At 42.3% G+C, this 11,540-nt stretch overlaps 1 protein-coding gene across 1 annotated transcript in view; it reads left to right on the top strand.

Moving 5' to 3' along the window:
• Window positions 1-1,945: 1,945 nt before the first annotated feature.
• Window positions 1,946-11,540, top strand: part of LOC122348928 (adenylate cyclase type 4-like) — a 17,520-nt gene continuing 7,925 nt past the window's right edge. Inside the window, exons 1-13 of the mRNA XM_043244816.1 lie at window positions 1,946-2,112; window positions 3,991-4,656; window positions 5,466-5,663; window positions 6,340-6,501; window positions 7,581-7,730; window positions 7,863-8,008; window positions 9,182-9,293; window positions 9,379-9,506; window positions 9,803-9,961; window positions 10,567-10,720; window positions 11,067-11,252; window positions 11,346-11,374; window positions 11,528-11,540. The exon at window positions 11,528-11,540 is cut by the window's right edge and continues 44 nt beyond it. Of these exons, the coding sequence (XP_043100751.1) occupies window positions 4,195-4,656; window positions 5,466-5,663; window positions 6,340-6,501; window positions 7,581-7,730; window positions 7,863-8,008; window positions 9,182-9,293; window positions 9,379-9,506; window positions 9,803-9,961; window positions 10,567-10,720; window positions 11,067-11,252; window positions 11,346-11,374; window positions 11,528-11,540 (1,899 nt within the window). The 5' untranslated portion in view covers window positions 1,946-2,112; window positions 3,991-4,194. The remainder of the gene's footprint in view (window positions 2,113-3,990; window positions 4,657-5,465; window positions 5,664-6,339; window positions 6,502-7,580; window positions 7,731-7,862; window positions 8,009-9,181; window positions 9,294-9,378; window positions 9,507-9,802; window positions 9,962-10,566; window positions 10,721-11,066; window positions 11,253-11,345; window positions 11,375-11,527) is intronic.

An 11,540-nucleotide genomic window follows, 5' to 3' on the forward strand; every position in this document is an offset into this window, starting at 1 on the left:
TGCCTTTCAGACTCATATTTGGCCGTTCTCTGCTTACAGAGGATTCATGAGCGCTAATGCTGCCTTCACAAACCTCCATATTAATCTACATGAAGATATTTTGAGAAAGATCCATGTGTTCTTGCTCACTCTCCTTCAAACAAACATCAGTGAAGTTCTTTTATACTTTCTTTTGCATTCCCAGAAGAAAGAAACCATTTTGGAACCACGTATGAAATATATATATATTATTATTGTATTTGCTACCATTATTGTATAATGATGTACAAACTGAATCGAAATAATCGCCCAAAAATCCCAACAGCAGTCAAATCAAAACCAATGAATCAAAGCCAAAAAGAAATCCCAAAATATTACAAATAAGGCGTTTCGAGTCACAAAAGGTGAAAAGACAAATTGGAGCCATTTTCTTGTCAGGAATTCCCATGAGTGTGTATCTTAACATAATTGTTAATATGATCCTGATGACTGTAACGACAGCAGCGGCGTTATGAAATATGACGGGGTTCCTCAGGGTTCGGCCCTTGTACCGTCAGTCATGTCGTCCGACCGGTTCGTCAAGTTCAAGCGAACAAAAAATGGAACCGCCAACTATTTTGAGAACTGGAGTGACGGACAGAGCGAGCGGAGGAGAGCTGACAGAATGGAGGTATGTCGACTTTCATCTGTTTTTACAGGCAGAAAAGAAACAAACGGCGTGTTAAATGTGTGTTTGAGAGCGGCCGTGTCTCGTTTCTCATCCCGCGGAGATGATTTGATGAAAAGTGGGATGAAATTGTGACGAAAACCCTTTACAATGAATGAAAACCGAGCAGAGCAAGATGTTAACATTGATGTATTAAAAACACACATTCATTACGGTATTTATTCCTCTTTGATGTCACTTCATGAAAATACATTGTTAGTTCACGGTACGTTAACTAATGTTAACTTGTGACTATAATAATGCATTAGTAGACGCTGAAATTAGCATTAAGATTAATAAATGTGTTGTTAGTTCAACTAATGTTAATCAATGAACCTTATTGTGAAGAGTTACTGATTTGAGTGTTTTTAGCCAGTAGTTAGTTGATTAATCAGACATCTGGAGGATTTAACTGTCTTTATAACACAAGCTGGACCCAGTGGAGCTTCAGTGAATGGATCCAGGTTTGGTTTCAGTCGACGGAGGTCACTGGTTTGATTCTTAGGGAACACATGCAGGTCAGACACAACATAAACACTGCAGGACACCAGGGATCTCAATAGGGGTGTTTAATAAGTCGTGACGGCAGATATCATGCTCTTCATTGTGCAGACTCTTCTGTTCAGAGCGTTTCATGAAAACAAACGCTGTTCATTTAACTGGTTATTATGAATGTTTATTGAAGTGGATATTTTGCCTCAGTCTTATGTTGTCGTGTTTGTCGGGAGCGTGTGAGAATGCTGAAGGTTTACTGTTTTAACCAGATTCTGTTTGCAGTTTTTATCATGTTTTTATAGTGTTTAATTGAATTTTAAAAAGGGAACAAACCCATGATCCTGACGCTATAAGTGTCGCTATAAATATAGATATATGTATATGTATGTTTACTGAACAAAAAGATGAATGCAAAGCAGCTATTTCTTGTCATTTCCATATCCCTGTATCAAAATACAGCAGTCTACATTTACAGTGGATCAAAACCTTTCCTGAATCCAAAATGCTTTCTCGTCTTAGGACAACTTTGATTACCTTTCTTTATCCTCTTCAAATGCCGACCGCTGTCTTTGTCTCTCAGCTCGGTTTTGCTGCGTTGATTAATATTTCATTTGTTAAGTTGAAGGTTCACGCTGCGTTTAATGCCGACCTTTGGTGTGAGTGATGGGGAAAATAAGGGATGAGTTTATGGAAAACATTCTCATGTTAAAAGGCCAGATATGCAAACGAATGCAACCGGACAAAGTCTTCATGACAGCGATGCTGGGTTTTCCTCAACGAGGGAGTGTTTGCGTCTGGTCCGGCTGTCCTGAACGCAGTTTGGTTCAGGGTTATATTTCACTTCATTCTTGAACTGCATCGACTGGAGGAGAGCGGTAGACACGTAATGAACAGAGAGACCAGGATGAAGACCTTTGATATGATGAGAGCGGGTAAGATGAGATCCGCCGGTAATCACGTAAATACAGCTCTTTGTTGCTGGCTGACTCATGCTCCGTCGTAAGAGGCTTTGTGACGCTCGTCGGGGTTAGTGGCCAATGTTTCTAGAGACATCATCTTCTTAATCAGCATTTTGCTTGTCCAGAAACCTACATAGGGTCGATTTACTTCCCTTTTTTACTGTTTAAAAATGTGGGAGTTTTTAAAGCATCTTTCTACCAAGACTGCATTTATTTAATCGAAAACACAGTACAGCTGTAAAATAGCTGTGTTATTTAAAATACCTGTTTATTCATGTGATCAAATCTGAGTCTTTACTCCAGGCTTCAGTGTCACATAATCTTCAGAAATCATAATAACATACTGATGTAGTGCGTTTATGATTATTATCAGTGTTGAAAACAGCCGTGCTGCTCGATATTTTTGAGGAAACTGCGATGCATTTTATTTCTCGGGATTCACAGATGAACAGAAAGTACAGTATTTATCTGAAACAAACATTACTCTCAATTTAAACCATCCTCGATGAATGGTCGAATGGTACTTAATTCAAGTAAAGTCAGGAGTACAGACGGAACAATGAGAATGGGATTGGAATCAAACTATTATGTGGCTTCAAAGACAGGTGTGTGTGTGTGTGTGTGTGTGTGTGTGTGTGTGTGTGTGTGTGTGTGTGTGAAGTATTCGCTGTATCCAGTTAATCCTGTTCACCTAAATTCACTCTGGACGTGACATCAGTAGGTTTGTGTTAGTTTGTTTTGTAGGTAGACTCTCTATAAATAGTTGCTCTCTTCTGTTGGCTCTTGAATGTGTTTAAGTGGCTGAATACTGAAGCTCTTTGTGCCGTAGGGAAATGAACGCATTTGCATGTTTCGTCTGTTCGGAGTTCTCTTTCCCGTCATTTTGTTCATGTTTTTACAACACCGTGATCTAAAGGATTATATTTGCTCGTTAACGGACACGTCTTCATATGCACTTTAGACAAACAGGGGTTCGGTAGGGTTTTGTAAATGGCAAGATGTCGTTCTTCACAGATCCAGCGACGCTAACTGAATGTGAAATAACACGCAGTGAAGTGGCATGCTTTTCATTTCTCAAGGCATCCGAACCTGTCCTGCCGTCACTCAGAGCTGTTGTTTTAATTGACGTAACACTAGATGTTTCAAAGTCTTAAAAATAAAGGTTCTGGTTCCCCAAAAACAATCGGTTCTTAAAGCAGTAGTTCACCCAATAAAGAAAATGAGCTGAACCTGAGTAGTTTCTTTATCGGATTTTGAGAAATGTAGCGTTGCATTTAATGCTCGGCGATGGATGCTCTGCGGTGAATGGGTGCCCAAACAGCTGATAGAGACATCACAATAATCCTCAAGTAATCCATCAGGTGAAAAGACAAAAGCTGCATATAACTGAATGGATAGAGCAATGGACATTTTAGCTGAAAGCATTGGCTTGAAGTTAAAGATGGGTTTGTTTCATCACTCGTCTTCTCCGGATGTTAACTGATGGACTGGTGCTGGGGATTATCGTGATGTTTTCATCATTCCGACGGCACCCATTCACTGCAGAGCATCCATTGCTGAGAGGCCAAACTCAACTACGCTTTGGTCTAAAATTGTTCATTTTTCGGTGAACTCTTCATTTAAAATGACAATTTTTTAAATTCAATTCCACGTATAGGACCGTCAATGCCAGTTAAGAGCCATCGTTCTTAAAAGTGTTGCACAAAAGGTTTGGAAAAGGTTCTTAATTAAATAATTTTTATGCTGGGAATAAATGGTTATCACTGAAAGATTGCGGTGACACAGAAACCCATAAGACTGTTTATTGATTTGAAGTGTCAGGTTTTGATATAATGATCTTCTTTACCATAGTGTCTTTCAAGTAATGGCTAACACGTCTGTCACGACATGGATTTACTTCAAGACACCTGAAGATCTTGAGGAGCTCTGAAAACGTCAGTCTCAAACCTGATCTGGACAATGAACGATTCGATCCCTCCTTAGCAGACGTTATTTATCTTGCTGAACTGGACAGAAAACGTTGAAAGAAGCACAAACGAAACCTCGAAGACGGGAATGTTGGACAACTCCAAGGTCTCCATCGAGCTGGGAGTCGCCAGGCTCGGGAACGTCGCCGAGCCCCAGAAAGCACGTACGTCACCGAAGAGCCTCAGCGAGTCCCTCAGCGGCAGCGCTCCCGAGGAACGCAACAATCACAATGCACTTAGCGATAGCGCTTCTTCTCAGAACGTCCCAGGCACGTCCGCAGACTGGACTGAACTGGGCCCCGTGGACAGGAGACACAGTTCGGCGACGTTATCTGAGGCCTCGGTGACCTCCAGTGCCGTCACCGAGGCGTCTCAGAGCTCTCGAAGCAGGTTCATCGTGAATAAGTCCCGGAACAAGTCCAACTGTTGCTATTCGCTGAACATGGCGTTTCTGCACTGTCTGGAGGAGACGCCGCTGCTGGTGTCCGGAGCAGTGCTGGCCATCCTCTTCTGTGTGACCATCATCATCATCATCCCCTCCACCGGCAGGGTGAGAGCCACGCTTATTACTCTCAAATGATTGGTTTTGTGTGCATCCCGCTGGATAGACTCGATCCTATCCGATTAAGAAGATCACTATACGGAGCAGTTTAGCCAGAATTGAAAATGCGCTCATCCTCAGGTCTTCTGAGATTAGGATGAGTTCGTTCTTCATCACATGTGTAGAAATGTGTCTCTGCATCAGCATCTCAGTAACGGATGTGAATGGGTGCCGGCAGAATGAGCTGATAAAAACATCACAGTTAACTCCAGTCCATCTTTAACATCTAGGGAAGAAGATGCAACTAATCCAGCATTAAGACGTTTTTAACTTCAGCCTATTGCTTCAGGATAAAATATGAATCTATAATCCATAATAACTCGTCCTTCAGTGAAAAAGTGCTTCTCCTGTTGTCTCTCCAAATATTTGTTTAGAGTTTGTCTTGTGAATGTCTCTCCTGATTCAGACTAGAGCTGGAAAATTGATTGAAATACAATTTAGATTCCAGCCTACAACGATTCTGGAAATACCAGACCTCTTTTTCACTGGAATGGAGTTATTATGGATTATGGACTCATATTTTAGCTTGAAGCAGTGGGTTGAAGTTAAAAACAGCTTTTGTCTTCTCGGGAACTGATGGACTGGAGTTCTGTGGACTATTGTGATGTTTTTATCAGACTCTCATTCTGACGGCACCCATTCACATCCACTGTAGAGACACATTTCTACAAATCTGGTGAAGAAACAAACTCCTGACCTGATGATTACCAAATGCTTTGTATTTTCATCTGAAGTGTGTGTTTCTCTCACGCATCCAGAGCCTCGTCGTTCACGTGGCGGCGTTTGCGGTGGTGTGTGTGGTGGTGTGTGTTTGCGTGTCCCTGCTGCTGTGTTTGCCGTGTTTGCCAGTGCTTCGGCGAGGAGAAACACCGCTGGCGATCTTCATCTGGTCCATGCTCTTCATCGTCGCCTTCGTCTTCGTCTTCACCGGAGGCGTGGTCACGGCCTGGGAGCAGGTCAGCTGAGGACATCAGATCACCACCAGTGTAGACTGACTTACATTTCGTTTTTAAAGCCAGAATCCTGATTTCTCCACGTACACAGATCTTGAAGATAAATGCAATTACCTCATTTGAAGTATTTTTCGGTGAGGTAAATTATCATGTACATTATTTGAATGCAGTCGAATACCCAAAGATTTTTTGCAAAGCTGAAAAATATAACAACATTTTTCTAAGCATCCTTAATTCCTAATCCAGGAAATCAGATATTTTGGACAAATTAATTGCATAAAAAGTGGAGAATTATTATAGAAACATGAAACTTCAGTTTTTCTTATAATATATAAAAACAATATATTATATATATATATATATATATATATATATATATATATATATATATATATTTATTTATTATAATTATTTAATTAAAATCATTTCATTTTATTATTTATTATAAAGAATAAGTTTTCATGTTTTAATAAATTGCCTGTTTTGAACAAGATTTGAGTGTAAAGATCAGAAAGTAATAAAAACATTTTTTGTTTTTTTAGTACATCAAACTAAGCTGTATTGTTGCCTAAAATTACTTTTTAAAATAATTCTTAAGTTACGTTAATGTAAAGTAGCAGAAATGTGTTTTATGTTATTTTCTGTAGTAGTCTATAATGTGGTTGTTTTTCTTCGTCAGGTCGCGTTCTTCCTCTTTCTGTCTTTGTCCGTTTATACGGTTCTTCCTCTCCCGCTCTCATGGGCTCTGAGCTTTGGCATCGGAACCAGCGTTTGTCACATCGTCGTCATCAGTGTGTACGTGTCTGTCACCAGCCCACAGACACAAGACCTGGCCCTGCAGGTAACACACACACACACACACACACACACCATCTTGCAGCGACATTTTACATTAATTGTAAAGGTTTGATGGAATTGGCTGGAAGACCTGCTGTGAAAGCATTAAAATAGCATTGAAATAGAACAAGAGCTTGAAGAAGGATTCGTGGAGCATGTATCTTCTTGATTTTGTATAAAGCATATCCGGTGGGCCGGCAATTTAAGCAATGTGGTCTGATCATCAATCACAGCTGTTGATTGATGTTTCTGGCCGTTTTTGAAGATGTTTTGCTTGGTGTGCCTCACTGGAAGGTGATATTGTGAAAAGGTGATGGGTTTATTGAAACAATAATCAGTTCTGAGACGTGAGCAGCTATCATCAGGTCATCAGGATGGATTGAGAGCTGGAGTTGAGTGTCTTCAGCACAGCAGTGATATGAAAAGCCATGTTTCTGAATGACAGACCATGTATGTGATGCCATGTAGACAGAGAAGAGAAGTGGTCCAAGGAGTGAGCCCTGAGGCACACCAGTATCTAGATGTTGAGACTCCATCACCTTTACAAGATACCTTGAAGGACCTACCTGAGAAATAAGACTCAAACCCCTGTAGTGTGGTTCCTGAGATGCCCCTCTACTGATAGGGTTGACTGGAAGATCTAGTGGTTAACCGTGTCAAAAACGAATCAATAAGATGAGTACAGAACCGCTCTGACCTGTGTTAGGGCTTTAAAAACTGACACCAAGATCATATGTCCACTTCTGAGAGCAGACTACCTGCTGTCCAGGATGTTGTTCTGAGTGAGAAAGGTAGAGACTGGTGTTTTTGCAATGAAAAGAAGGTAAACCAGTCTATAGTTTCCTAAAAGAGCTAAGAGTGTGATTCTTAAGGAGTGGGGTTATAAGAAGTGAAGAACACTGATGTGAAAGAGTGAATATATACACAAAACATACACACACACACGCTTCTGAGCGGTTGACGGCTGGTCAGAGGAAATGTTATATGCAAAGTGTGACCGTCGACTGATGCCAGATGATTTTCCTGTCTCCGCACATATTCAAAACCTGTTTGTGTGTGTGTGTGTGTGTGTGTGTGCGTCAGCTGGTGGCGAACGCTGTGCTGTTCGTGTGTGTGAACGGCGTGGGTGTGTTTCACCTGTGGCACACTGAACACGCTCACAGGAAGTCCAGCAAGAAACGGGAAGACTTCAGCAGAAACCGCGCCACTCAGGCCAAGCAGAAACGTGACCAGGTAGAGATCACACTCATATACATAAACACAGAAACACACACATAGACACGAGTGTGTGTCTCCACAGCGGCTCAGACGGAGGCCTGGAACAGAGTATAATAAATATAATATTAATAAAACTCTCGTGTGCAGGAGCATCTGCTGCTGTCTGTGCTGCCGAGATATATCGCCATGGAGCTGAAGACGGAGATCGTCAAGCGTCTGACGGCTACATGCAGCGCTGAAGACAACAAGCCCAACTTCCACAGTCTCTACATACGACAGCACAGAGGTGTCAGGTGATGACCCACACACACACACACACACAGAGACACACACACAGACACACACACACACACACACAGAGACACACACACAGAGACACACACACACACACACACACAGAGACACACACACACACACACACACACACACACACACACACACACACACACACACACACACACACACACACACACACACACACACACACACACACACACACACACACACACACACACACACACACACACACACACACACACACACACACACACACACACACACACACACACACACACACACACACACACACACACACACACAGACACACACACACACACACACACACACACACACACACACACACACACACACACACACACACACACACACACACACACACACACACACACACACACACACACACACACACACACACACACACACACACACACACACACACACACAGACACACACACACACACACACACACACAGACACACACACACACACACACACACACACACACACACACACACACACACACAGACACACACACACACACACACACACACACACACACACACACACACACACACACACACACACACACACACAGACACACACACACACACACACACACACACACACACACAGACACAGAGACACACACACACAGAGACACACACACACAGACACACACACACACACACACACACACACAGACACACACACACACAGAGACACACACACACACACACACACACACACACACACACACAGAGACACACACACACAGACAGACACACACACACACACACACACACACACACACACACACAGACACACACAGACACAGAGACACACACACACACACACACACACACAGACACACACACACACACACACACACACACACACACACACAGAGACACACACACACACACACACACACACACACACAGAGACACACACACAGACAGACACACACACACAGAGACACACAAGACAGACACACACACACAGAGACACACACACAGAGACAGAGAGACAGAAGCAAAAACAAAAAGCACAGAGACACACACACACAGAAGAACGGGGACAAACACGTGCACATTTACGTAGTTTTCTGTGCTGCTGTCACTCAGACCTGAAGTGGAGTGTGTTACAGTGGTATCTGGTCTCTGCAGTATCCTGTACGCTGATATCGTGGGCTTCACACACCTGTCCAGCACCTGCACACCCGAGGAGCTCGTGGCCGTCCTCAACAAACTCTTCGGCCGCTTCGACGACATCGCTAAGGTGCACAGATCTGCCTCTCCGCTGCCGTCCGTGTTCCTCTGAAGCTTGAATACTCAGCTCTCCCTCTTCTGCCTTCTCTCTGCAGAAGAACGGCTGTCTGCGTATTAAGATCCTGGGCGACTGTTATTACTGTGTGTCAGGTCTTCCTAACCCTATCCCTCATCACGCTCCAAACTGTGTTCAGATGGGGCTGGACATGTGCACGGCCATCAAGTGAGTCCACCGTCCACCGTCTTATCATGATGATCCATAGACTATGATCACTTTCATTTTAGTTCAACTTTTTTTTGATGATGATATACAGTATATATATACATGATGAATATAAACAGTACAGTAATAAAATAAGTTTAATATCTTCAAATGGGTCATACAATGCTAGTTCAAGTTTGGCTATTCCCTTTAGAGTGTTACAAGCTGTTAGTTTTAAAACCAAAGAGATATTGATTCTTAATAAAAGAAAATGTTTGTCCTGACGTGTGGTTGTTTGTGACCTTTGACCTTTGCAGTAAGCTGCGGGAGGCGACGGACGTCAACATTAACATGCGTGTGGGCGTTCACACGGGGAACGTTCTGTGTGGCGTGATCGGCCTTCAGAAGTGGCAGTATGACGTCTGGTCAGATGACGTGACTCTAGCCAATCACATGGAATCTGGAGGAGTGGCCGGGTACTTATCATCTGATTACTGCAGCATTATCAGTGATGGTCATGATGGTGATGATGATGATAATGATGACGATGGGGATGGTGATGGTGATGATGATGATGACGATGGTGATGATGATGATGATGACGATGGGGATGGTGATGATGATGGTGATGGTGATGATGATGATGATGATGATGATGATGATGATGATGATGGTGATAATGATGGTGATGGATGGTGATGGTGATGATGATGATGATGATGATGATGATGGTGATAGTGATGATGATGATGGTGATGGTGATGGTGATGGTGATGATGATGATGATGGTGATGATGATGATGGTGATGACGATGGTGATGGTACTGATGATGATGGTGATGATGATGATATTGACGATGACGATGGTGATGGTGATAGTGATGATGGTGATGGTGATGGTGATGATGATGATGGTGATGGTGATGGTAATGATGATGTTGACGTTGGCGATGGTGATGATGATGATGATGATGATATTGACGATGGTGATGGTGATGGTGATGGTGATGGTGATGGTGATGATGATGATGATGAGGACGGTGATGATGTTGACGATGGTGTTGATGATGGTTCCTCACAGGAGGGTCCACATCACAGAGGAGACCTTCGCTCACCTGGGCGGGAAATACCAGGTGGAGGAAGGAAACGGTGGGAGTCGTGATTCCTCACTGAAGGGAAGGAAAACATACCTGGTCATCGATCCTAATAAAGAAAACTATGATACAACACCTCAGGTGATCATCTGTAATCATTATTGATTACATGAAATGTATTTATTTCTCCCAAATTCTTTCTAAAAGGTTCAATTAATATAACTTCTTTTAAAATAATTCTTTAGTTTATAATTTTGCTATATTTTGTCAAATAAAGTGCTTTAGATTTTTATTATTTATTCAAGAGTAATTTATTTATTTTGCAGTACCTTTACCTTTGCAATTTTCTGAGTGAAAATTTTTTTAAAATATAAGTATAACTTTTTTAAACGTTATAACAGTCTTTACTATCCCTGTCGATTTAGTTTAATGCCTCCTTGAAAAATAGAAGAGTTAACGTGTCTCTGCTTGTTTTTTCGTGTCTCAGACTAACGAGCTGACTGTGGAAAACAAACTGTCGAATCGTCCGAAGCTCCGAGCGTCGGTTCGGATGTCGCAGTACCTGCAGTCTTGGAAAACCGTCAAACCGTTTTCTGGACTCAACCAACCAGAGGCTTCGCTCGCAGCCCCGCCCACTGCTGACAGCAGCACCAGCCAATCACAGCTGGCCACAGTACGTGTCACATCATAATCAGCTTCCAATCATATACTCAAAACATAAATGCCACATATTCATTTTTTTGTCTTGCCGTTATTTTGCCATCAGCAGGAGCTCCCAGAGATCAACACTCCAAGGTGAAGATGAAAGGTTTATTTATTCTCGATTCGGTGATATAAAAGTAGTTCGCCTAAACAAAGTACTTTGAGCTTACTATGGATCACTACTGACTTTCACTCGGTTTGTATATTCATATAAATACTGTATTTCCTATTTGTGTTTTTTCTTAGACCTTCACAAGTT

The sequence above is a fragment of the Puntigrus tetrazona genome, chromosome 7, assembly GCF_018831695.1.
Source record: "Puntigrus tetrazona isolate hp1 chromosome 7, ASM1883169v1, whole genome shotgun sequence".
Classification (NCBI taxonomy): Eukaryota; Metazoa; Chordata; class Actinopteri; order Cypriniformes; family Cyprinidae; genus Puntigrus; species Puntigrus tetrazona.